At 46.0% G+C, this 27,099-nt stretch overlaps 1 protein-coding gene across 4 annotated transcripts in view; it reads left to right on the forward strand.

Annotated features, from left to right (window-relative positions):
- The first annotated feature begins 5,165 nt into the window (after positions 1-5,165).
- PVRIG (PVR related immunoglobulin domain containing) overlaps positions 5,166-27,099 on the forward strand; it is a 40,971-nt gene continuing 19,037 nt past the window's right edge. Inside the window, exons 1-5 of one of the 4 annotated variants that reach the window (XM_010601842.3) lie at positions 5,232-5,482; positions 5,621-5,971; positions 6,084-6,204; positions 6,307-6,364; positions 6,472-6,906. In XM_010601842.3, the coding sequence (XP_010600144.2) occupies positions 5,362-5,482; positions 5,621-5,971; positions 6,084-6,204; positions 6,307-6,364; positions 6,472-6,795 (975 nt within the window). In that variant the 5' untranslated portion in view covers positions 5,232-5,361 and the 3' untranslated portion in view covers positions 6,796-6,906. Of the gene's footprint in view, positions 5,483-5,620; positions 5,972-6,083; positions 6,205-6,306; positions 6,365-6,471; positions 7,103-27,099 lie in introns of those variants that run through there. The other 3 variants (XR_010323673.1, XM_064295874.1, XR_010323672.1) reach the window with 3 other exon arrangements.

The raw sequence follows: 27,099 nt of genomic DNA on the forward strand, positions 1-27,099 counted from the left end.
TTTCCACATTTGGTGGGATCACCTTTCTTGGGAATAGGTGTAAATACAGATCTCTTCCAGTCTTTTGGCCAGGTAGCTGTCTTCCAAATGTCTTGGCATAGCACTGGAAGTGAATACTTGCAGTGCAGCATCCGTTTATTGAAACATGTCAATGGATATTCTGTCAATTCCTGGAGACTTGTTTTTCGCCAGTGCCTTCAGTGCAGTTCAAGTAGATCCACGAGATTAAATGGGCAGCTCCTGTCTGGAGGCAGGATGAGAAGGCAGAAAGGGATAGGAGCTGGTTGAATGGACACAGGAAACCCGGGGTGGAAAGGGGGAGTGTGCTATCACGTTATAGGGATTGCAAGTGGTGTCACATAATGATACGTGTATAAGTTTTTGTATGAGAAATTAACTTGGGCTGTAAACTTTCACCTAAAGCACAGTTCCAAAAAAAAACTTACTACTAAAAAAAATGTAAAAATGTAGAAGTCTCATTCTACAAACCGAGGAGAGACATTTTTCTCTACAACATAATTTCTATTTCAAGCTCTTATTCTGCCTTGTTGGTGGAAAAATATAATCTATCCTCTTCCGGAAAATTGTGTGAAGTGCCAAAGCATTGGGGGATGCAAGGGGGGGTGTTTGGCTCTGCCCACACAGCATGTGCCCATCATTGCTCCTGTGCCATGATTCAAGTCCTGCTATGGTCCTTGAACTCACCACGCAGCCACCCCCTCTCCAGAGTCTTGCCCTCTCTTGGAGCTCTGGCCCTTCTGCCCTGAACTCAGAACTGCATCTCATCACTTCCACACCTTCTCTCTTCCAAACAGGTGGAGCTCTTTCTGGCTTGTCGGATAAGCTCTCCTCTCTTCCCTGGCTTCTCTCAAATGTTGTATCTGAACCACAAATTCTCAGATTCTTTAAGAGGGCTGTTGGGCTTTTGAGACCAAAAACCAGAGATACCAACAGACAACCGTGTCACTCCTAGCCCTGTCACATCTCTCCTTTGAAGCTCAGAAACAGCTTGCTTGCAAGGAAGGAAAAGAAAAGGAAGTACTGGGAAAAACAAAATTGGTTATTATCTCAAAATACTACTCTGATCTGTAATTGAGTTTTTATGGCTATTTTACTTTCTCAGTGTGGTAAGGCTAGCCCGTCTAGGACCTTGTGTTTCAGCCTCAGGAATTGAGGCACGTCAGGATCGGCTGCCTGGGCTTCTTTCTGCATTAGGCTCAAGGGGCCTACAGAAAGAACGGATCGCTCAGGGAGGAGCTGGTGGTTTCCCAAAAGGGCGGCTGCAATGAGGAGGTCAGACTGAAGGGCTGCCTCTTCCAAGGAAAGTGATGCCTGAGGTGGGGCAGTCCCTCACTGAAATTGAAGGCCACTAGATTTTTCTGGGAGATCTGCTTGGGGAGGCACAATAAAGATCATGACTGTATTGTCACCTCTTCTTCCACAGAAGCCACAAAGAAAACTAATCCCAATGTCCTGGAGAGACTAGGCTAAACTCAAGGAACGAATCATATTAAAAAGATGTTCACCAATGTTCTCTGAGGGCATAAGGCAGGCATATGCAGAGTGTGGTGCCTACCTAAACTTATTGAAGCCTCTTCATTACCTCTGAAGCAGACAGTGCTCTCCCTATTGGGATGTTGCTTCTTCAAGAGGTTAGTCACCAACTTTACACAGCTATTAAATTGTGGCACCAGTTCAAACCCTCATGGGCCTAGTTCTAGAGACCACAAGGACTGTTTTCACTGTAGCAGGGCTTGGGCTGTTGCTGCAGAGATTTCACGTAAATGTCAAGGCAGGAAGTTGTCATTACCAGACCTGTGTCATCTTGCTTGTACCTCCAGGACAAAGTGGGAGGAGGCCAGCAATGCAGGCTTGATGATGCAGGGCTTAATGTTGCTAGGTTTCATGACCTTTTATGTCTCTGGAGTCCAAAATTCTGGAGACTGTTCAGGAACAGCCAAGAAGTGCTGAAAAAGGACAAGGGAGACTTGCCCTGACATATTAAAACATAAAAATATTCTAGTTAGATTTGTGGTATTGAAACAGGACTAAACAAATAAGGCAGTAGACATGAGAATCCAGAAGTAGGTCCATTTTCTGTAGGAATTTAATTTACAAACAAGGTGAGAGAGCCTGTTCAACAGGTAGTTTGGGGACATCTAGCTCTCCACTTAAAATGTTACTGCAAATTTATACCAACCCCAAAATAAAATTCTTCATGGAGTAAGAATAAACCCTTCATAGAGTTAAGCATAAAAATAAAACTATAGAAATATCTTTGTAATCTCAGCCTTCCTAGGCCATACACAAAGTCCAGAAATGATAAAGGATTGATAGTTTTAACCTCCTGAAAATTAAAAGGGGAATGAGAAGGCTGGTGAAGAAGAACTTTGCTGTTTTCCATTCTTCTACATTATTTGAATCTTATACCATGAGACCTTACCAAGGTACACTTTTAAAAGGGAGAACATGTGGCTTACAAGATTGAAAAAAAAAATACAAATATTGGTGAATAATTAAATTTGTACCACGGGTTTTAACCCACCCATCAACACGTATTTATTGATTTTCCTTTATGTACTTTTTGTGGGGGTTGAAAGAAAGATGGGCCTTTCCTCCAGGGCTTGGAGTTAACCTGTGAAAACTGACTTCCACCGCAACAGCCACAGCCCAGGGTCTACTGAGAGCCTGGCTTAGTGGTGGCCTGCCATCAGTGCAATGGTTGTACAAGAAGGAAATATATAACTCTGGGGCGCTTCCTGGAAGTGGTTCCTGGAGCTGGGGCTTACAAAGTAGGTAGGATGTCAGTAGGTGGGAGAAAAGGGTCTTCCAGACCAGAGAGAGAGAGGCCAGCAGCCCTAGATGCCCCCAGTGTTCCATACCCACCCTGTGATATGGCAAATCGAAGTGGGTCAGTTTTGCACAGATCTCACACCCTGGCCCTGGAACAGCAATGGAGAAAGTGGTGAAAACAGGCACGAGCTGGGTTTGGGGACTGGTACATTGGCCTGAGAGAAGGTTAAAGGTCAAGAGAATGCTAACTGGGGTGGGAGCAGTGATGTGATTGACCTGGAAAGCCTGCTGATCTAGGCTCCTGTGAAGACCATGTCACAGAGCTTAAGGTGTGGGTGGGGTGACAGAGTTTACCCAGAAGACTGGAGGGGTATGGCTGGCATCACAGGATTAAAAATGCTGAGTCTCGGCACATGGGCAAGCCAGGCCTCAGAGAGGACTACAGCCCTGGGGCAGGGCTGTCCTTCAGTTCTCACCACACCCTGGACAAACTCTTCCCAAAGACAGAGCCCTTGATTCTAACCCTGAGCTCACTCAGCTACTTGCTGTCCCCGGATTCAGGCTCACAGCACCAGAGGATAAGACAGGACCACAAAGCTTTTTGATTCCTGGCAAGTGTCAGAGGTCACTGCACAGACAGCAGAGTCCTAGTTGGTTCGCATTCCTTATATGCTCAAAAACAAGAAAGCAATTTGGAACAACACTTTTTGGGAGGAGAAAACAGAACTTGTGATTCACTCGATAGCCAGGAGGATGCCCTCCACTCCAGCCACCACTGTGGAGGCCAGGCCCTGGTGAGCAAGCATCAGCCTCTTCTCCTAGCTGACTCCAAGTCCAGGTGTTTTAATTGAACACGTTTGTAGGCTAGTGAGGTAAGAGGAGAGGTCCAAGTGATGTGGGTCATGTGAGGCCTTAGAGGCCCTTGCTCTGAATGGAATGGGATGAGCAAGGGAGTGGTGTGACCAGCTGGTGCAGGTTTCCTGACAGGATCACGCTGGCCACTTTATTGAGAATGGATAGAAGAAAAGCAGAGGTTGAAGCAGGGAGACCAGCTAGAAATTCAGAAATCCGGGTGATGGTGGTTTGAATCAGGAGGTGGCAATGGAGGTGAGGAGACATGGTCAGTTGGTCTGGATGGGAAAGCCCACAGGATTTCCTGTTAGGTTGAAAGGGAAAGAAGAGTCAAAGATGACTATGTTCTTGGCCTGGGGGACTGGAAGAAATTGTCATCGAGGGGATGGGGACGGCTGGAGATGGAGCAGAGTTCAGTTCTGGGCAAGTCAAGTCTGCAATGTTTGTACCCCCAAGAAGATGACAAGTAGGCAGCTGGATACCCGAGATTGGAGTTCAGGAGTGTGGTCAGGGCTAGAGAGGTTAATGTGGGACTCATTGGCACATAACCAGTACCAGCTGCCATCAAGTTGTTCTGACTCATGACGATCCCATGTGCGTCAGAGTAGAATTGTGCTCCATAGGGTTTTCAACGGCTGATTTTTCAGAAGTAATTGCCAGGCCTTTCTTCCAAGGCACCTCTGGGTGGACTTGAGCTGCCAGTATTTCCGTTAGCAGCTGAACACTTAACTGTTTGCACCACCAAGGGACTCCCATTAGCACATCCAAAACCAAAAAACCAAGCGTGCTGCTGTCAAGTCGATTCCAACTCATAGCGACCCTATAGAACAAAGTAGAGCTACCCCACGGGGTTTCCAAGGAGCAGCTGGTGGATTTGAACTGCTGACCTTTTGGTTAGCAGCCAAGCTCTTAACCATTGCATCACCAAGGTTCCCACTGGCACAAAAAGGGTGTTTAAAGGCCAGTTCAGGTGTCCTCAGTAAATACGTGGTGGGCCAAACTGAGGTTGGTTCTTATGTAGCTTCCCTGCCGGCCTCTGCTTACAGTTTTCCTCTTCCCAAATTCCTCACATCCTTTCCCCTTAGCTGGATGAGGGGCAGGGCTCAGAGACTCGTTCCTAATGAGAAACCAGGTGATTCTTTGGAGCATTCGCCTAGAGCGTGTCTCCCTCCCTCATCCCAGCATCCTTCCCAGGGCCTGTGCTAGCAGCAGGTGGCTTGTGAAAGGAACCTGAGCCTGGACTGCCCTAACCCATTACTGCTCACACAAAAACACAGTCTTTGTGGACAGGGGAAAGCTTGTCATTATCACTTTAAGTCTCCTGAGGGTAAGTCCCTGGGTTACCAACGCCCTACAGACAACTCATACTTCTACTTGCCCCTCAATGTCATGTAAATTTGTCCTCACTTTGAGATGATTGAACAAACCCCAACTCACAACAAATTCTCCATCACAATCACCTTCACTTGCCACGCATGCGGCTTTTAAATCATTGAAAAGCCTTCCAGCCTTTTCTTGCACTAAAGGCTAGATAAGGACTACACGCACCTGTTTCTTCCTCTTACCTACAATTCTTAAAGACGTGCTTGAAAACGGATCTCATTTGTAGCCTGGGGACCGCTGGTATTCACCCTCTCTGAAGCGACAACAAGAACAGGAAGCGGGGTTGGGCTGCCGCCCCCACCCCACCTGCTCCCAACATGAAAACTTCCCGTAATGAGAACGGAAACAGAGGTGCTGTCCCCTACAGCCCCAGAGCCTGGGCAGAGGGGAGCCATGGCCGGGCCCCAGCCCTTGGCTCTGCTCTTGACCCTGCTGACCCTCTGCCTCACTGCTGGTGAGTAGGAGGCCCGGCTGGGCTGGGCTGAGCCAGGCTGGAGGCCACAGCCTGGGGGAGAGGTCAGAGAGACATAGGGGCCACCCTAGGGAGAGGTGGAAACACAGCCTTAGACCTTTCTATCTCCGTATTCCACAGGGACCCCTGAGGTGTGGGTGCAGATTCAGATGGAGTCCACTAAGGTCCCATCCTTCACTGTCCGCTGTGGATTCCTGGGATCGGGCTCCATTTCCCTGGTGACTGTGAGCTGGGGGGGGCCGGACGTTGCCGGAGGGACCAGGCTGGCTGTGCTACACCCTGACTTAGGCACCCAGCAGTGGGCCCCTGCTCACCAGGCCCACTGGGAAGCCAGAACCAACATCTCCCTCACCCTGGGAGGGTCAGAGGGGAAAAGCCCCAGTCCCAACAGCACCTTCTGCTGCAAGTTTGTGTCCTTCCCTGAGGGCTCTCAGGAGGCCTGTGGGAACCTCCTCCTCAGCACAGACCAAGGTAGGTCTGATGAAGAGACGGGCCCAGGGAGGGAAGGGCTTGGGGACCAGGGAGGGCAGGGAGAGGATCGAGGACCCTGGTTGCCCAGCTGGTGCATCTCTCTCCCTGGCAGAGCCCCCTGCCCCTACTCCAGCCTCCATTCTGAGGGCAGACTTGGCCGGGATCTTTGGGGTGTCTGGGGTCCTCCTCTTTGGCTGCATCTTCCTCCTGCACCTGCTTCAGCAGAGGCATTGGTAAGACTAGGCCCCCAGCCCAGCGTCAGCCCCAGCTCCAATCAAAATCCCCACACTGCTGAGCTAACACAAGCTTTGCCTCTGACTCCCTCTTTCTCCCAGGTCAGTCCCTAGGCTTCAGACGCCCCACACCAGCCCCCGGACACAAGTGCGAGCTCAGGTGAGGACTGGGGATCATGTTTGGAGTGGGGAGCAAGTGGGGTTTGAGTTGGGGGGCATGAGCTAGGTAGAGTCTCACTTGGCCCTCTTTCCCCGTTACTCCTGCAGGCCACTGGCCAGGCCTCCCGGGCCTCCCTCCATATTCCCTACACCACCGTCAACACTAACTACTTCTGCCCAGCAACCCTGGAGATGGCCCACCACCAGCAGCAACTCTCCCGGTGGCCACTGCTCCCCACCCCCACGGCATCCCAGCCCCAGGCACCGGCCCCTGGGGCACCCCTGCCTGCCTCTGCCCACAGCAGTTTCATCTTTGTTGAGAATGGACTCTATGCTCAGGCAGGAGAGAGGCCTCCTCACTCTGGCCCAGGTGGCCCCAGCCTCATCCTTTTCCCTGACCCTCCGAAGCACAAGCCATGGAGGAATGCTTAGTTCAATGAGCGAGGCCCCAAGTCCACCTGGCCTTCCTTGCCTCCCAGGCCTCTGGAACTTGCCATCTGGTGGGAGTCTGTGTTCCTGGGCTCCCACCATCTTTGCACATCATGTTTTATTCTTAGGCCTCCATGAAGTGTCACCACACATACACAACCAGAGCCCATTTGCCACGGATGTGGTCAGTGTGCGCACGTATGCACGTGTGTGCATGTGAGATGATAACACCACGTCCCAAATTGTTTCCTGTTTTGAACACTTCCCCAGGTGATGTTGATAAATTAAGTCAGCAAAATGGTTTGTCTGATTTGGGCCTTGGCTGTGCTTTTTTTGTTTTTTGTAGGGGGGTAAGGGGTGCATAAGAGGTTGGAGGCAAGTTCAGGAGCCATGTTACACCCAGGTGGAGGGGACCTCAGGGTGGAGGCCGGAGGAGAGGGGAGAGTATCCCAATCTCAGTTGTCTTTCCCCACTGCCCCCGCAACGGTTTTTTTCTAGGCCTTTGGAGCTGGAGCAGCAGTGCCAGGCAGGGAGCCTTCCTGGCTCTGCAGATTTCCCTGAGGGACACCAGGGGCTGGGCAGGCAGGACCAGGGGCTTGATGGGCTCAGATAGGATATGCTCTGCACTCAAATCTCACCACATTCTAGGACAGCAGCAAGGGCTCCTCGGGCAGGATGTGGCCATGGCAGTAGTCTCAACCCCAGAAAGGTCCCTGTGGTGTGACCTGACATCTCTCTGACAGGGATCCCTAAGATGGCCTCAGGGTGGGGCCCTGATGCCCTCCTTCCACAGATTGACATCCATCAGGGGGGGAGTTCACCTCACATCTGTCCGCAGTGACTTCCTCCCATTCTTCTCCTGTAACGAGGGTACCAGGAACTACTTCCTGTTGGCCACCCAAGGGGCAGGCAGAGAGGCCCACTCAGATATGTGCTCACCTACCCACCAATCTTCCCATCCAGCAGCCTTTGCCCCATGAGGCAACTTGGGTGAGAGGGCCCTGTAAGCTTCAAGATTCCACAGGAACATGGTGGATTCTGGTGGCAAGAGGGCAGTGTGGTTTTGGAGCAGAGTGAATACCCCCTATCAGGGTGGATACGGGCAAGAATGGGGGAGAGGAAGGGACACCTGCCACTTGACCCCTTCTTTGGTTCTGCATGTGAGAAATCCCAGGTGATGCCTGGTTCAGGGAGTGCCTGCCCGGAGGCTGTCCAACCAGAATCCTCTGGCAATCCAATCCAGCCTGCTGCTGAGTGGACCCAGCCCTATCCAGGCACCAGCTCTATCCTGGGCTGGGGGGAGGTGCACCAGGCAGAGTGGATGGAGTGGTTAAGGGGTCATGGGGCCTGCCTTCCTCAGCCAGTGATCACCATCATCCTCCAAGAAGCCCTCAGCTCTGGCCTAGTCAACTCAGTGGTCACTGCAGGACTGGGGGCTTAAAGGGGAGAGGAGGATGCTGCTGAGGTCCCCAAGGCAGGCCAGAGAGGCAGCTTCAGGGGAGGGAGATGTCAGTGAGAGAAGAGGTGAATCAGGGTCCGGCAGCCCTGGGACCCTGTGAGGACCAGGGACTAGGTGTGAGGAGATGGAGCTGCAGTGGTTTCAGGGGGAAGACTTGGGGGATCCCCAGGAAACCTAGCTTCTCTAGGAAGAGAATGTTCAAGGAATAAGGAGGGATCCCAGATCCCCAGCCCAGCCCCAGCCTAGAGGAGGGTTGTGCCCTGGCCTGAGCCTTTCATCCACAGCTCAGGAGACCAGCCTGGCCCCTGTAGCACTTAAAGCCAAAGATTTCAGGAACCCAGAAGTCTCCCCACGGTTGGCCTGATCCCCTCTGCCCAGATCCAAATGCCAGAACCAGCAGTCACTGATGGGAGCCCCTGAGAGAGGAGAGTGTAGAGGTGTGCTGGTGGGGCCGTGGCTTATGGGAAGTATGTGGGTGGGTGGTGGCTAGACTATAGGTCAGGAGTGGCCCTAGTCCCCGGTCTCCAGGCCTGCTTTTCGGAACGCAATCTCTACTGTTGGTTCATTCAGTGCTGTCATAAATTGAATTATGTCCCCCACCCCCAAATGTGTGTATCAATTTGGCTGAGTCATGATTCCCACTATTGGGTGGTTGTCCTCCATTTTGTAACTGTAATTTTACGTTAAAGAGGATTAGGGCGGGATTGTAACACCTTTACCAAGGTTGCATCCCTAATCCACTGTAATGGGAGTTTCCCTGGGGTGTGGCCTGCACCACTCTTTATCTTACAAGAGATAAAAAGAAAGGGAAGCTGGCAGAGAGCTGGAGACCTCATACCACCAAGAAAGAAGCACCAGGAGCAGAGTGCGTCCTTTGGACCCTGAGTTCCCTGGTGGAGAAGCTCCTAGTTCAGGGGAAGATTGACCAGAAGGACCTTCCTCCAGAGCAAAGAAAGCCTTCCCCTGGAGGCGACACCCTGAATTTGTACTTCTAGCCTACTAGACTGTGAAAAAATTTCTCTTTGTTAAAGCCACACACCTGAGGTATTTCTGTTACAGCAGCACTAGATAACTAAGACAAGTGAGTGTGGAAAGTGAAGCCCAGAGAGAGGCCGCTTGCCCAGGGCAACAGAACTGAGTCAGGCCAGCAACTCCACACCTCCCTCGGCTTCAGCTACCACAGGCGCCCAGGGCAGACCTGGGTTTGAATCCCACTGGCTGAGTGACACCCGAGCCCTTACTTAGCCTCTCCCAGACTCACTCTGCTCATCGGGTACGTTAGGGTGAGGGCACAGTGAAGACTGTAAACCAGCGAGAGTCCCACGTACTAAGTGACTTTGCTTGGAAAGTCTGATTTATGATTTACACCACCCCTAAGAGTTTTTTTAAGAGTTAGGTGTTATTAAGTCCATTTAATAGATGTGTAGCCTGAGGTTCAGAGAGGCTTGGAAACCAGCCGGAGGTCCCAGAGCTGGTCGGCAGAAATGTTCTTCTCCCCCCACGGGGTCACAGATGCTGCCGACACAAATGAGAGACGGAGGCTCCAGGCCTGGACACTTTGGATCCCCTGCTCGGGGCGCGGCCTTGGTGGGCGGTGCGGGGAGGCCAGGCAGGCTGGCAGGATCCCTCGGAGGTTGGCACCGGGCTCTGAGCGGAGGGCGATCCCCAGCCGGTTCCAGCTGGTGGGACCCTGCCCCGGCGGCTTGTGTGGGCTGGCGTTGACCGCCAGGGGGCGCCCTCAGCAGAAGTTGCCAGGCACACTGGGCTGGGTCCCGCTCGGGGGCGCTGAAGGCCGGGTGGAGACGGAGTCGTATCCCACCTGGCTCCACTACCCCATTCCCTCCAGACCCGGGCCCTCAGCCCCCGGACTGTGGCCCACCCCGTGGCAGGCCCAGCAGCCCCCTTCGGAACCTGGACCCTAGCTTGCCCTCCCAGATCACCGCCCTCAGGACCTGTCAGCCTCTCCCAAGACCACCCCCCATCAGACTGCCCCCTCGCCCTCACCCTCAACCCCCAGCGCAGTCCACCCGCCAGGCCCCGAGGACCCATCTGCCCCGACTGTGTGCCTCTCTTAACTACCCCAGAGCCAGCCTTCCCAGTCCGGCCCTCCGCCACCCGGCGGCTCGCTTCCCAGGCCCGGGCTCGGAGATTGTCCCCACTCCCCAGGCCTCTGGAGCATCCTCCCCAGCGGTCCCCGGAGCCCGCTCCTTCACCTGCAGCTTGTCCCTGGCCGGAGCCCTCTTCCGTCCCCGCCAGGTTGACCCCCGCTCCTGTCCCAGCCATCCTGTCTTTGCCCTAGGCCAAGATGAGATGTGGCTGAAGGGGCCTAGAACGCCGCTGTGAGAGCCTCCGGCCTCTCTCCCCTGGATTTTTCCCAAGCTCCATCCCGGAAATATCTCCCGGAAGACACACCACAGACTGTGCCCCCCATCCCTAAGAGACACACATGCAAACGCACACCAAAGAGCGCATGCTCCCAGAAGCGCGCATGTTCTCACAAGCTCACAGGAGCCTAGATCCTGCTGGCGCAGTTATGCATGTGGGGGAGGAGGGCTCTCCAAGCTTGATTCCAGCCAAGCCCTTGCTGAGAGGGACTGGTGACGCCTGGAATTTCCATAGCTGGGCTCCCGACAACTTTTCATGTCGGGGTCTGTGAAATGGGTCAACTCACACAGAAAGGTGAGCCGTTTGGAGGAAAGTGGGGATCTGGTCCTTGTTAAGTGATGGCCCTCTATGTGAGAGGCACTAGGGGGCAGGGCTGGAAGCCACAGTTGCCTGGCTCTCTGAATAAAATTCAGTCAAATTCACCACCACAACAAAGAATGGAGTGGGGATGCGGTAGATTTTAGTTGCCTGGCAACCTTGGCACTGCCTGGCCCCCTCCCGTCTCCCTTGCCACCTCTCCACAGTGTCCAGCAGGCAGAACTTTGAGTTCAGGACATAGCTGTCCAGAGCTGGTGCCAGCACCTGTGTCTCCCCTGTGATTGCAAAATAGCTGAGACAGCAAGCCTGGGAGACCTACACCCAAACAGAAGCTGCAGCTGGGACTTGCCAGCCCAGGGGAGACGATGCCCAGGGAGGTAGGAGGTGAGGGCAAAAAGAGGCTGCCAGTCTGTCCCATGCCCTGTGAAGGACTGGCCCATAAGGCTCTCCACACAGGATACATAGAGGGAAAGAGCAAGTTTCCCCTACCACGCTCCCCTCCTGGCCCCTGCCAGACCCTCTTCTCCACCTCCTCCGCATTTCCATCCTTTCATTTATGCATTTCCTTCCTTTATAAATATTTATTGAGTCCAACAAGGTGCCAGGCACTGTGCTAGGTGCTAGGGATACATTTGTTCTAGAAGGGGAAGCAATCATTATATAAATAAATTGATACGTGTTACAAATCTGAAAAGGAAAAGATCAGGTGTTGTGAGATGGAATAATGAGACATTCAAAATCAGATGACATTCAAAATAAATGAGTGGGCGTTATCTAGGCAAAGATTGTGGAGGGACCATTCCAGGCAGGGAAAGTCATGGGCAAAGGCCCTGAGGCTGAAAAGTGCTTGGCATTGCCAGGGCCCAAAGAAAGTCGGTGTGTTTGAAACAAGGTGAGCAAAGGAGAAAGTAGTAGGGAATGAGGTGAGAGCAGTAGGCAGAGCCCATATAAGGGATCTGGATTTTATTATAACGGCAGTAGTCACCTTACGGAGCCCTAGTAGCACAGTGGGTAAGGTGCTCGACTGCTAGCTGGAAGGTCAGCTGTTCAAACCACCAGCAGCTCTGCAGGAGAAAGATGTGGCAGTCTGCTTCTGTAGAGATTTACAGCCTTGGAAACCCTACGGTGGGTTTTAAGCAGAGCAGGAAAACTATTAGATCTACATTATAAAAAGGTCACTCTGGCTGCTGCTGGGCAGAGAACATATTTGCTGGAGAGCATGTGCTTGAATCTGGGGTGTGTGGGTGGGTGGGGGAGGGAAGGGGTGCAAGAGTAGAAGTAGGAAGAACAGTTGGGAAGCTTGTGCAATAGTCCAAGTGGGAGATGGGGGTGCCCAGCCTAAGGTGATGGAATGTAGATGAAAAGAAGTGAATGGATTAAAAATACGTTTTGGAGGCAGAGGTGTTCCTGGCTGTAAGGAGAGAGGATCAGGATGGTCTCGTGAGTGACATCCAGTTTTCTAGCTTGAGCAACTAGGTGGAAGATTCAGGGAAGGAGTGACAATCAGAGGGCCTGCGGATCATTTCGTGTGGCCTTTCTAGCCATAGTCTTGTAACCCCCACCTAAGTGATTGGGCAGAACTGTGCAGATATGATAATTGTGGCCCACCAAAGGGATTGGTCAGTTTTACCATCCCGTTGAGCTTGAAATACGTGACCCCAGAGATGGGAAAGAGAAGAGCCCACCACCACTAAGGAAGGAGAGACCCGCAGGAGACAGTGCAGTGGGCTTCCCAGCCCCACGGAGAGAGAAGCTGAGTGCCTTTGGGCAGAGACTGAGGGACAGGAAGAGGCATGCCTGAGAGCACACTGGGAAGAGGCTGTCCTGATGGAAGAATTGTATTCCTTAAGTGTTCTTGAGCCTGAATTGTAACCTATTACTTCCCCCAATAAACCCCATAATCGTGAGTATGGTCTGTGAGTTCTTTGTGGCCATTGCAGTGAATTATCAAACTCAGCAGAGAAGTGGAGAGTGCTGTGAGAGAGACAGTTGGTGTCAGAATTGGTAAAGATGGCAGAGAGAGGAGGCGTGTCTGACCTCCACCTCATAGGAATCAGCCTTGGGCTGTTGATCTTGATTCTCCTTCCCCCTTGTGAAGTTAGAGGAGGTCAGAAGCCGCCCCCATGCCATTTTTTTACAGGGCCAATAAAAAACAGCTTAAGTTGAGATACCTGAGACACAAAATTAATGGAGAGATAGTCCATGTTCCTATACTGGAAAGCTTATTGTTAAGACGTCAGTTTTCCCCAAATGGATCTACAGATTCAAAGTATTGTTAATCAAAATTCCAGCAGGCTTTTTGTAGAAACTGGCAAGCTGACTTTAAAATTTGCATGGAAAACAAAGTACCTAGGATAGCCAAAACGATTTTGAAAAAGAAGAACAAAGTTTAAGGATTCATACTATTGGGTACAAAACTTACATGAAGCTACAGTAATCAAGACAGTGAGGTATAGGAGAAAGTATGGACATAGAGATCAGTGGAACAGGATTAAGAGTCCAGGAATAGACCCACACATATATAGCCAACTGATTTCTAACAAAAGTGCCAAGGTCGTTCAATGAAGGAGGAATAGTTTTCTTAACAAATGATGCTGAAATAATTGGATATCCATTTGCAAAAAAGAAAAGAACTTCAACCTATATCTCCCACTATATATTAAAATAGATTATATACCTAATGTTAAACCTAAAACTATAAAACTTCCTGAAGAAAAAAATCTTTGTGACTTGAGTTAGGCAAAGATTTCTTAGATTCGACATCAAAAGTATGATCCATAAAAGAAAAATTTAATAAATCTGACTTCATCAAAATCAACAACTTCTGCTCTCCAAAAGACACTGTTAAAAATGAAAATACAACCTAAAGGCTGAGAGAAAATATTTGCAAAACACGTCTGATAAAGGATTTGTAACCGGACTATGTAAGGAATCCTCAAAACTCAATAACAAAACAAAAATCCCAATTTTTAAAAAATGGACAAAGATTTGAACAGATACTTCATCATGGAAGAATTACAGATGACAAACACGTGAAATGATGTTCAAAATCATTAGTCATTAGGGAAATGCAAATGAAAACCACAATGAAGTACCACTGCACACCTATTACCCATTGCTGTCGAGTCGATTCTGGCTCACAGTGACCCTATAGGACAGGGTAGAACTGCCCCATAGGGTTTCCAAGGAGCAGCTGGTGGATTCCAACTGCTGACCTTTTGGTTAACAGCTGGGCTTTTAAGGCCCTGCACCACCAGAGCTCCTACACACCTATTAGAATGGCTACAGTTTTAACAAAAACTGACAATACCAAGTGCTGCCGGGGATGCAGAGCAACTGGAACCCTCATAGTTGGCTAATGGAAATTCAAAATGGTGCAATTACTTTGGAAAACATTTTGGTAATTTCTTATAAGTAATACACATACCATATGGCCCAGCAATCTCACTGCTAGGAAGGCCAGAGAAGTGAAAACATATGTTCTCACAAAAATCTGTATGCTAGTGTTTATAGCAGCTTTACTTATAGCCATCCAAAACTGGGGGCGGGGGAAACAAATGCCAATCAACCAATCAACTGATGACTGAATAAACAAGCTGTGGTACATCTATACAGTGGAATGCTACTCAGCAGTAACTACTGATCCATGCAATAACATGGAGTCTCGAAAGCATTTTGCTAAGTGAAAGAAGCTAAATCTGAAAGGCCACATACTGCATAATTCCATTTACATGACATTACAGAAAAGGCAAAATTATAGGGACAGAACTCAGATCAGTGCTTGCCAGGGGTGAGGGTGGAAAGGGAGCCCTGGTGCCATAGTAGTTAAGAACATGGCTGCTAACCAAAAGGTCAGCTGATCGAATCCACCAGGTGCTCCTTGGAAACCCTACTGTGCAGTTCTGCTCTGTCCTCTAGCGTGGCTATAGTGTCACTATGAGTCAGAATCGACTTGGCAGTGATGGGTTTTTGGTTTGGTAAACGTTTTTTTTAAACCTGAATTAATAAAAACAAAAAATACAATTGTCTAAAACAGCAAATTATAAGGTACATAAGAATGAATCTAACAAAAGATATATAAGACCTTTGTGGGGGGAAAAAAAAACTTCATTGAAATTTATTTTAAAAGGCATAAATAGAGTTACACACCCTAGTCATGGACAGAAAAACTCAATATCACAAAGATGTCAGTCCTCCTCAGATTAGTCCACAAACACATGCCATTCCAATAAATATTCTAACAGGTTTTTTTTCCCCTCATGGCAATCAACAAACTGGTTTTAAAATCCCATTGGAAAAGCAAAGCACCTAGAATGAATATAAATAATTTAAAGAACAAAAGCTAGATAAGGTTAGATATGACACCAAAAACACAAGCAAAAAAAGCAAAATTGATTTCATCGAAGTTAAAGCCTTTGCCCACCAAAGGACATTATCAAGGAAGTGAAAAGACAACCTACAAAACAGGAGAAAATATTTGTAAATCATGTAACTGATAACGGTCTAGTGAGGGCAGTGATTAAGAGCTACCTGCTAACCAAAAGTCTGGCAGTTTGAATCCACCAGCCACTCCTCGGAAACCCCGTGGGGTAGTTCCACTCTGTCCTGTAAGGGTCGCTGTGAGTTGGAATCGACTCGACAGCGGTGGGCTTGGTTTTTTATCCAGAATATATAAAGAATTCTTACATCTCAACAACAAAAGGACAAAAACCCAATTTAGAAACGGGCAAAGATTTGTTCATCAAAGAACTTTATCAAAAAAGTGAAAAAACAACCTACAGACTGGGAGAAAAATTTTGAAAACCATATATATGATAAGGGTCTAATATCCAAAAATATATATACACATATATTAAACAAAAAAACTTCTATACCTTAACAAAAAGACAAAGAATCCTATGAAAAAATGGGCAAGGGACTTGAACAGACATTACACCTAAGAGGATACTCAAATGGCCAATAAGTACATGAAAAGATGCTCAATGTCATTAAAAAAAAAAAAAAAAACTAGCCATTAAAAAAATAGTCCGTTTCCTTGGAGTCTGTTCTGACTTGTATCAATCCTGTAGCGACCCTGTAAAACCAAAAAAACAAACCTGTTGCTGTTGAATCAGTTCTGACTCATAGTGACTGCAGTGGCTCCATAGGACAGAGTAGAGCTGCCCCATAGGGTGTCCGAGGAGCGCTGGTGAATTCAAACTACTGATCTTTTGGTTAGCAGCTGAGCTCTTAACCACTGCACCACGAGGTGCAAATCAAAACCACAATGAGATACCACCTCATTCCCATTAGAATGCCAATGATAAAAACCAAAAACAGTAGGCATTGAAGAGGTTGTGAACAAACCTCTGAAGAAACCTATGTAAAATGGTACAACTCTGGAAAACAGTTTGGTGGTTCCTCAAAAGGTTGAACATGGAACTACCATATGACCCAGTAATCGCAATCTAGCCATATACCCAGAAGAAGTAAAAGGAGAGACACAAATAGAAACCTGTACACCAGCATTCATTTTAGCACTTTTCACAATAGCCAAAATGTCAATCAACAGATAAGTAAGCAAAATGTGGTATGTACATACAATTGAGTATTACTCAGCCATAAAGAGAAATGAAGTTCTGAGGCTTGCCACACATGGATAAACCTTGAAAGCATCATGCAGAACAAATTCGGTCAGTCGCAAAAGAACAAACACCATACGATTTCACTTAGATGAAATAAGCAAATATACAGAAGCCAAAGATTACTAGCGGTTACCAGGAGTGGGATGGTAGGAAAAGGGAAGTTTTTGCTTAGGGGACGTGAAGTTTATGTTCATGGTGGTGAGATAATACTAAAAATGTGTAAGAATATGTATAACAAGAATTAGGACAGAGCAGGAGAAAAATGAAGAACAAAATTCAAACTCGCAAAACAAGATCAGACTTACTGAAGTGGCAGAGCCTGGAGAAACCCCGAGAGTATGGCCCCAGATACCCTTTAACTCAGTACTAAATGAGCACACAAGACCAGGGGCAAGGTTGAGAAGGCAGGAGGGGACAGGAAAGCTGGTAATGGGGAACCCAAGGTCGAGAAGGAGAGAGTGTTGACGTGGCAGGGGGTTGGCAACCAGTGTCACAAAATAATATGTGTATTAATTGTTTAACGAGAAACTAATTTGCTCTGTAAACCTTCATCTAAAGCACAATAAAAAAAAATAATTGCACGAGTTGAAGAATGTGATCAGTGTCACTGAGTTGTACCTGTAGAGTTTTTTTTTTATGTGTTTTGTTATGTATATTTCTACCACAATTAAAAAGAATGTTTTTAAGGAGCAAAGGATTTAAATAGACGTTTTTCTAAAGAAGGTATACAAATGGCTAAGAAGCACATGAAAAGATACCATCATTAGTTATTAGAGAAAGCAAATCAAAGCCACAATATCACATTACACGCACTAGGATGACTATAATCCAAAAGTCAGATAACAAGTGTTGCCAAGGATACGGAGAAATAGGAACTCTTGCGTATTGTTGGTGGGAATAGAAACTGTTGCAGCCACTGTAGAAAAGTTTGGCCATTCCTTAAGTTAAATGTAGAATCACCATAAAAACCAAAATATGACCCAGAAATTCTACTCCCAGGTGTATATGCAAAAGAATTAAAAAACAGGTGCTCAAAAAAAATCCTTGTACGCAAATGTCCATAGCAGCATTATTCACAATAGTCAAAAGGTAAAAGCAACCCAAATGTCCACCTACAGATGATTGGAGAAACAAATTGTGTTATATCCACACAATGGAATATCACTCAGCCACTAAAAGGAATGAAGTACTAATACATGCTGCAACGTGGATGAACTTCGAAAACATTATGCTAAGTGAAAAAAAGACCAGACACAAAAGATCACACATTTATGATTCCATTTATATGAAATACCCAGAATAGGTAAACCCGTAAAGATAGATAGCAGAATCCTTGTTGCCAGGAGCTGGGGGGAAGGGAAGAAGGGTGATGGGGAGTGATTACTTAATGGGTATGTATATATATGTATTATTTTTTTAAAGCACCAATAGTGACCTTCTAGGACAGAATAGAACTGCCCCATAGGGTTTCCAAGGCTGTAAATCTTTAAGGAAGCGGACTGCCACATCTTTCTCCCACAGAGTGGCTGGTGGGTTCCAACTGCTGACATTTCAGTTAGCTGCCAGGCACTTTAGCCACTGTGCAACCAGGGCTCCTTACTAATGGATCTAGGGTTTTGTTTTAAGGTGATGAAAATGTTTTAGAACTGGATAGAGGTGACAGTTGTACAACATTGTCAATGTACTAAATGCCATTGAATCATACACTTTAATGTGGCTAATTTTATGTTATGTGAATTTTACCTCAGTTAAAAGCTACACAAGGAAATATAGTCAAAATTTCAACAGATAAATAAGTTAAATTGGGAAACATAAAAACACTCAAATAATCCAAAGAAAGTCAGGAAATGGGAAACAGACGTAACAATAATTACAGTAACTATAAATGCTCTAAATAGACCAAATAAAAACAGAGATTGTCAGAATGGATAAAAACAACACAAGGCCCAACTCTAGGTTATCTACAAGAAAGCCAACTTTCTACATATATTACATCATTATTTAAGTATAATGATATAGATAAATTAAAAGAATAGGAAAAGATAAACCATTAAAATAGTGAATATGTATAAGAAGCCTAGAATGGCTATATTAACATCATAAAAAATAGACTCCAGAACAAGGACTATTATCAGGAATAAAGAGAGATATTAGATTATGATAAAATGCTCAGTTCTCCAAACATAACAATCCTAAATGTGTGTGCCCCTAACAACAACAAAAAAACAATAAACAATAGATGCTTCAAAATAAATGAAGCAAAAATTGACAGATAAGGAGTACTGGGTTTCGATTTGGGAGGATGAAAAACTTTCGGAAGTAGATAGTAGTGATGGTTGCATGTATGTAATTAATGTCACTGAATTGTGCAAATGGTTAAAAATGGCAAATTTTGTGTTATATATATTTTACCACAATTAAAAAAAAAACTTGATAGAATTGAAAGTAAAAATAGACAAATCCCAAGATTAGAGGCTTCAGTACTCCTCTCAAAAAATCCATAGGAAAAAAAATCAGGCTTCAGTACTCCTCTCAAAAAATCAGTAGAACAAATAGGCCAAAAAAAATCAACAAAGATATAGATGAACAACACCATCAACCAACTTGACTTAAAGGGCATTTATGGAACGCTTTACCAGCACCAGCAGAATACACATTATTTTCAATGTATGTGGCACATTCACCAAGATAGACCAAATCCTGGGTCATCAAAAAACAGTAACACAGTCTAAAGAATTTGAATCATACAAACTGTGTTCTCTGATTATGTGGAATTAAACTAGAAATCAATAACAGAAATGTATCTGGAAAATTCCCCCAAATAATTGGAAATTGAACAACACACTACCAAATAATCCATGAGTCAAAGAGGGAGTCTCAAGGGAAATTAAAATAGTAAGGTAGAGCTAAAATATTAGCCAAAAAGAACAACTGGGGAGAGTGGTTGAAATTAAGGCCCTTCTGACTGGATAGCAATGGTGCCTTAGTTATCTAAAAAAAACCCCAAAACCCATTGCCATCAGTCGATTCTGACTCATAGCAACCCCACAGGACAGAGTAGAAATGCCCCATGGGGTTTCCAAGAAGCCACTGGTGGATTTGAACTGCTGGCCTTTTGATTGGAAGCCATAGCACTTAACCACTGTACCACCAGGGCTCGCTTAGTTATCTAGTGCTGCTATAACAGAAATGCCACAGGTGAATGGCTTTAACAAATAGAAATTTATTCTGTCACAGTTTAAGAGGCTAGAAATCCGAATTCAGGGTGCTAGCTCCAGGGGAAGGCTTTCTCTCTCTGTTGGCTCTGAGGGAAGGTCCTTGTCCTCAGTATTCCCCTAGGTTTAACAGTTTCTCAGGGAAGGGACCCCCCAGTCCTTAGGAGGTGCTCCATCCCAGCTCTTCTTTCTTGGAGGTAGGAGCTCCCACCCTCTCTTCTCACTTCTCTCTTTTATATCTGAAAAGAGATTGACTCAAGATGTAGCCTAATCCTGTAGATTGTGTCCTGCCTCATTAACATAACTGCCTCTAATTCTGCCTCATTAACATCATAGAGGTTAGGATTTACAACCCATAGGATAATTACATCAGATCACAAAATGGAGGACAACACACAAAACTAGGAATCATAGCCTAGTCAAGTTGACACATACTTTTGGGGGACACAATTCAACCCATAACAACTGAATTTTTTTTTTCTTTTTGGTGAAGCATGATGTTGCAACTGGGTCCCAAAACTGGGCCTGACCCACAGGAAGAAGAAGCAGGCAACCCCTGGTAGTCAGGGTGGGGAGTTCACAAATCTCCCAGCAAGGGGTGTAATTATCAGTATCATTTCTCTGCCTGTGTTATGAACACGAGCAGAAAGAAGCAAAGCAGCACTGGAGGAAATTTTAGTAAATAACAAGCTGCAAATTTTGTGACTTCCAAGAGCCCAGGAGTAGTCCAAGAACTGCTCTCTTGGCCCTCAGTTATGGATTGAATTGTGTCCCCCCTCAAAATATGTTGAAGTCTTCACCCCTGTACCTGTGAATGTGATCCTCTTTGGAAATATAGTTTTGTTGTTGTTATGTTGAGGTGCTGTCGGGATAGGGTGGGTCCTAAACCTAATCCCCTCTGAGTGGTATCTTATAAAGGGGAGTACAGACATAGAAAGAGACACATAGAGGGAGATACCATGTGATAACAAAGGCAAATGCATCTATAAGCAGCAAAGGAAAGCCAAGAATTATGGCAACCACCAAAAACTAGGAGAAGGAATAGACATGCAATTTGTCCATCACCTTAAACTGAAACTCAGTACCCCATAAGCAATAACTCCCCCTTTCCCTTTTCCTCCCACCCCTGGTAACTTCTATCATTTCCTTTTAAAGCTTCACCAGAAGCACATTTAACATCCTCGTTTCCAGCAACATTCTGTTGGTGACGCCATATGTATTCTCTAAGATGATAAAGACTTTCTCTATAGCTCTCCTCACTTCTTTCTTAGCCCTCACTAGAATTGCCTTTGATGGCCATAATTCTACCAACAGTCTTTTTAAGGCAATCCAGGCTTTTACTATTAAAAAAAATTAGGCACCCTAAAACTCTGCCACCCTCCACCAATTACCCAACTCCAAGACCACTTTCGTATTTTAGATATTTGTTGGAGCAGCACCCCACTCTCTGGTACTAAATTCTGTCTTAGTTATCTAGTGCCGCTGTAACAGAAATACCACAAGTGGGTGGCTTTAACAAGCAGAAATTAATTTTCTCACAGTTTAGAAGGCTAGAAGTCTGAATTCAGGACACCAGCTTTAGGGAAAGGCCTTCTCTCTGTGTTGGCTCCTTGGTGACCTCCATGGGGCTTGGCATCTGTCTTCCCTTCATCTTTGCTAGGTGAATCTGCTCCTTTAATATATCAAAAGAGATTGACTCAAGACACACCCTGCTCTAATACTACATCATTAACATAACAAAGAAAACCCATTCCCAAATGGGATTATAGTCACAGGTATAAGGGTCAGGATTTATAGCACATATTTTAGGGGGACACAATTCAATCCACAATAAGGGCAGCAAGGCCTAGTTAGCTCCAGCACCTCTGCCACCCTCAGTTCTTTACTTGGTGGGTGACCCCAGGTTGTATTACTAGAAATCTTGAGCTCAGAGGTCCTTGAAACTTTTTTGGACTTTTGCATACATTTGTTTGCCCAGGTTTTGGTGGGGGCAGAGGCCAGAGCCAAAACTGGCACTAAGATCAGAGAAATGCCTCCCTCCACCTCAGGGACTGTATGTCCCAGGGGACACACCCTGTGTAGCCAATGAGAGTCCAGGCTACACCAGGAAAGAATGAGGTAAGTCTCCCATCTTCTTTGCCCATTAGAGGAGGAAGCTGCAGAAACACCCTCTGGGCCAAAAGGTAAGAAGCCTGCTATATTTCAAGGTTAGTCAGGGATCTAATAGAGAAAATGCACAGGTGGGAGCTCAGAGTGAAGGAATGTAACTGCCAAAGAGAGGAGTCAAGGAGGACTTCTTGGAGGTGGTGGCTTTAAACACCCAGGGAAAGAAAAAATGATGGAAAAAGGAAGGCATGGAGAGGAGTTGACACCAATTCTACTGAAACTCTTCCAAAACATAGAAGGGGAAAGAAAACCCCCTAATTCATTCCATAAAGCCAGTATCACCCTTATTTGGAAGGTAAAGGCACTCCCAAATAAGAAAATTACAGACCAATATCTCTCATGAATATAGACGCAAAATTCTAGCGAACAGAATTCAACAACATGTTAAGAAAATCATACGTCATGATCAAGTGGGATTCATGTCAGGAATGCAAGGGTGGTTCAACATCAGAAAATCAATCAATGTAAATAAAACAAAGGAAAAGAACCACATGATCATCTCGATTGATGCGGAAAAGGCATTTGATAAAATCCAACACCCTTTCCTGATAACAACTTTCAGCAAAAAAGAAGGAAAAATTCTCAACATATTAAGTGCATATATGCAAAACCAACTGCCAACATTTTTCTCTGTAGAGAAAGGCTGATACCCTTCCCGTTGAGAATGGGAATAAGACATTGTCACCATTCATATTCAATATTGCACTGGAAGTCTTAGCCAGGCAAGAAAAATAAAATAAAGGGTATCCAAATCAGAAAGGAAGAAGTAAAACCATCCCTATACACGGATGGCATGATCCTATACAAAGAAAATCCCAAAGATTCCACAAGAAAGCTTTTGGATCTAATAGAATTCAGCAATGTTGCAGGTTACAAGATCAACACACAAAAATCAGTTGAGTTCCTTTATATTAACAGGGAGAACTCCAAAAAGGAAACAAGAAAACAATACCACTTGCAATAGTCCCCTAAATGATAAAATACCTGGGAATAAACCTAATCAGGGATGTAAAAGACTTACACAATGTAAACTATAAAACACTACTACAAGAAATGGAAGGACATCTGCCCTCTTGGATTGGAAGACTTAGTATTGTGAAAATGTTGATACTACCCAAAACCACCTATAGATACAATGCAACCCCGATCCAAATTCCAACAACATTCTTTACTGAAATGGAAAAACTAATCACCAACTTTATATGGAAAGGTAAGAAGCCACTAATAGTCAAAGCATTATTGAAGAAGAAGAAAAAAGTAGGAGGCCTCACACTTTTTTATCTCAAAACATACTATACGGCCACAGTAATAAAAATGGCCTGGTACTGGTTCAACGATAGAAGCATAGGCCAGTGGACTAGAATCAAGAACCCAGAAATAAATCTATCCATCTCTGGACATCTGATTTTCAACAAGGTCCATTCAGTGGAGAAGAAGCAGTTTCTTTAACAAATGATGCTGGCAAAATTGGATATCCACATGCAGAAAAATCAAACAGGATCCATACCTCACACCATACACAAAAACTAACTCAAAATGAATCAAAGACCTAAATGTTAAAGCTAAAACTATACAGTTCTTGGGAGAAAACATAGGGACAAAGCTACGGGACCTAATTAAAAAATACATAAATTATCAAATGCAACTATTAATGCATGAACAGGAGAATCAGATTAGATAATTGGAATCTCAAAAAAATTAAATACTTACGTGCATCGAAAGATTTTATTGATCAAACCGAACAATAGTTTAGCCTAAAAAAAAAAAATCAGTTTAGCCTAACTAGTAAAAAAGGTCTGCCTTGAGCATTATGACCCTTTAAGAACTATCTATGTGGGATCAAACCGACAACAGCAACTTTAAAGATTAGATAGGAATCTTAGGGGGCAGTGAGTTTATGTTAGTGAGGGAGGAACAACTCAGAGAAGAGGGGTGAGAATGGTACATGTAGAAACTTGAATTGGTGCATGTTTTGCTGTGTATATTCTCAACAACAACAAAATAAATGAAATTTAGGAAAAAAACGAACTGAGAAAAAAAAGGATTTTATCAAAAAGAAGAAGAGGACGACTACGGACTGAGAAAAAGTCTTCAGGTACAACATATCTGATAAGGGTTTAATCTCTAAAATATATAGGAACCTTCAACAACTCAACAACAAAAAGACAAACAACCCAGTTAAAAAATGGGCAAAGGACATGAACAGACACTTTGACAAAGAGGACATTCAAGTGGCCAATAAACATGCGATCATCAGCCTTTAGCCTACCTACCCATTGCCTTTGAGTCCATTCCAACTCATAGCAACCATATAGGACATAGTAGAACTGCTCCATAGGGTTTCCAAGGCTATAACCTTTACAGAAACAGACTGCTGCATCTTTCTCCCGTGCAGCAGTTGGTGGGTTTGTAGTGCTGACCTTTCAGTTAGCAGCCAAGCACATAACCACTTTGCCACTTCATCTGCCTACCTCCACCCATTGGACTTTTACCCAGGGGCAAATGCCCACCTCTAATCTCCCTTGCTGGGCCTCTGCAAAACAGTGCCTGACACACAGTGGGTGTTCAGTAAATATGTGCTGAGCGAATGAATGGTAAGTAGGGCCACTGTGTGGCTGATGGGGAAGCCAGGGACCTCAGAGAGCAGGACTGCCATATTCTCCCCTCATTGCCTCCCCAGGTAACTACAGGCTGGAAGTAACATGAGCTTTAGATAATGTCTCTCCTTTATCACATTGCCACTGGCTCATGGTCGGAACTGGTCCGGCTTCCTAGTCTTCTGAGCCCACTGGATGACCCAAGAGACCATGCCGGCCACCTTTCTCAGAGTGGAGGGTGCCAGTCCACTGTATCTGGGACTCCTCCCTGGCTTCTCCAAGGGCCCATGCTCCATCCCTCTTTCTGTCTCTGCCCCTGAGCTGGTGTGCCCATTTAGTCTCATTTTGTTTTATGTGCCTGTCTAATCTTTGGCTGAAGGGTGAACCTCAGGAGTGACTTCAGTACAAAGTTAAAAGGGTATCCAGGGGGGTACCTTTCAATTTATCAAGAGCCTTAGGTCAGAAGCAGAGAAATTATCTCAGATGAGAGAGAAAATAAGGCCAACTTCACTCTCCAACTAAAACCCAGATCAGTAAAATTTGGGTGAGCAGTAAGATTGAGTAGAAGTGGTTCTAAGTTTGGAGGCAGAAGGCCTGGGGCTAAACCCCAGCTCTGCTACTTTCCTGCTGTGGGAATATCTAATGCAAGTCATTAACCCTCTCAGCTTGTTTTCTCATCTATAGTGGTAATAATAATACCGCTGAACAGGTGTGTTTTTAGGATTAACTGAGACGGAGACACTGCTGAATCTGGGTCTGCAGGTTTGGCCATGCTAGAGGAGCACAAACCTTCGGGCCTGGGGAAGTCAAATTTCAGGCCTTCCAAGAAAATAGCATGAGATCCCCTTCTGGAAGAAAAAAAACTGAATTTCTGGTTTATGTGACGAGATGAGATGAATGATGGGATCAAAGTCTAGAACACAGGAAGTAGGTTTGGGGAAACGTGGTAGGTTTCATTTTGTGCATGTAATGATTCCGTTACTCAAATGGCGCCGTCCAGCAGGTAGGAAGATATACAGGCTTGACGAGGAGGGGAGAGAGCTGTACTAAGGATGAGGACTTGTCAGTCATCAGCAGAAAGAGGAGCGATAACCACAAGAATGGAGGAAATCAGACAGAGAGAGTATATGAAGTGGAAAAAGACTCACAGATGGACTCTTGGGGAAGACCAGCATGCAAGGGACCAGCAGAAGAAAGACTTCAGAGAAGTGGGCACTGTCTATCCGGAGAGTGGGATGTCACAGAACCCAAGGGCAGCAAAACTTCAAAAGTGAGGATGAGTCCTACAATGCCAAATGCAGCAAGTAGGACCTAGAAGATAAGGACACAGAAAGAGAAGGATCTTCTGTGCCTGCAAATTAGGTGACCTTGGTGAGAATCACCTGATGACACAGAGTTGAGGAGTAAATGAGAGATGAGAAAGTAATACGGTTGAGGCAGAGAGACAGAGGCTAGAGAGAGAGACAGGATTAAGGGAAGGTGTTTTCTTTCTCCAGTATGGGGGCTACCTGAGCAAGTTTAAGTGTTGATGGGGAGAGAGAGGCAGTACATACAGGAGATAGGTTGAGGGAGAGCTACAGCAAAATGCCTGAGGAAATTGGAAGGTAGGGCCCAAACCCAGGTAACCAGACTATCCTTGGATGAGAGAAGGGGGCTTAAGGCCATGCCAGGGATCAATTTATTGCCTCTTAGCTCCAAATCCACCCTCCATTGCTCTACTTTGTGATACTGGAGCTGGTCTGGACCTTGTAAATATTTCGTCTTTGCCACTGGCTCCTTTGTCAACAGAGATCTCTGGAGGGACACTGCAGGCCATAGCAAGAGAAGGGGGCTTCTCGTCTTCTTTTTCTGGTTCCATTGGGTTCCTTCAGCAGGGCTATTACCAGGTTACCTTGTGAGAGGCCCCGTGGCTCTCAACCCAGCTCTAGTTTTTAAAATTGGGACATAATTCATGTACCATAAGTTTCGTCCTTTAAAAATATCCAATTCAAGGGTTTAGTATATTCACAGTTGTACAAGCATCACCACCATCAATTCCAGAACATTTCATCACCCCTCTAGTAGTCTACTTTTATGGGCCAGCTCCAGCCTGTCCCCGCCTTCCAGTGAGTTCTGCAACCACCCAGTAGGCTGTTCCCATGGACCAGCTCTGGTTCCACCCTCTGGCAAGTTTCTTTGCCACTGGCAGGCTGCATGGTCCTGTGGCAGCCACACCCCCTCCATCGAGGGCTCAACAGCAGCCTGCAGAGGCCCTTTCCCAACTTCTGAATTCCTTCCTTGTTCACTCTTCCTCAGCCCCCAAGGTAGCTGCTTTCTGCATTTGCTGTTTGTGTATTCCTTAAAGTCTTCTTTACTCTTTTTGGTAGTTACCAAGCGTTTACTACTTAATATTTACTGGTATTAATTTTTCCCTGTTGAAATTGGTGTGTTTTCTGCCTCCTGACTGGACCCTGACTGATAAAGGAACCTTCACGGACCTGGACACTCCGAACTGCATGTATTCTACCAAACGTGCTAAGATGTACCTACCTCCCACACTGAAT

This window comes from Loxodonta africana, chromosome 12, assembly GCF_030014295.1.
Source record: "Loxodonta africana isolate mLoxAfr1 chromosome 12, mLoxAfr1.hap2, whole genome shotgun sequence".
NCBI lineage: Eukaryota > Metazoa > Chordata > Mammalia > Proboscidea > Elephantidae > Loxodonta > Loxodonta africana.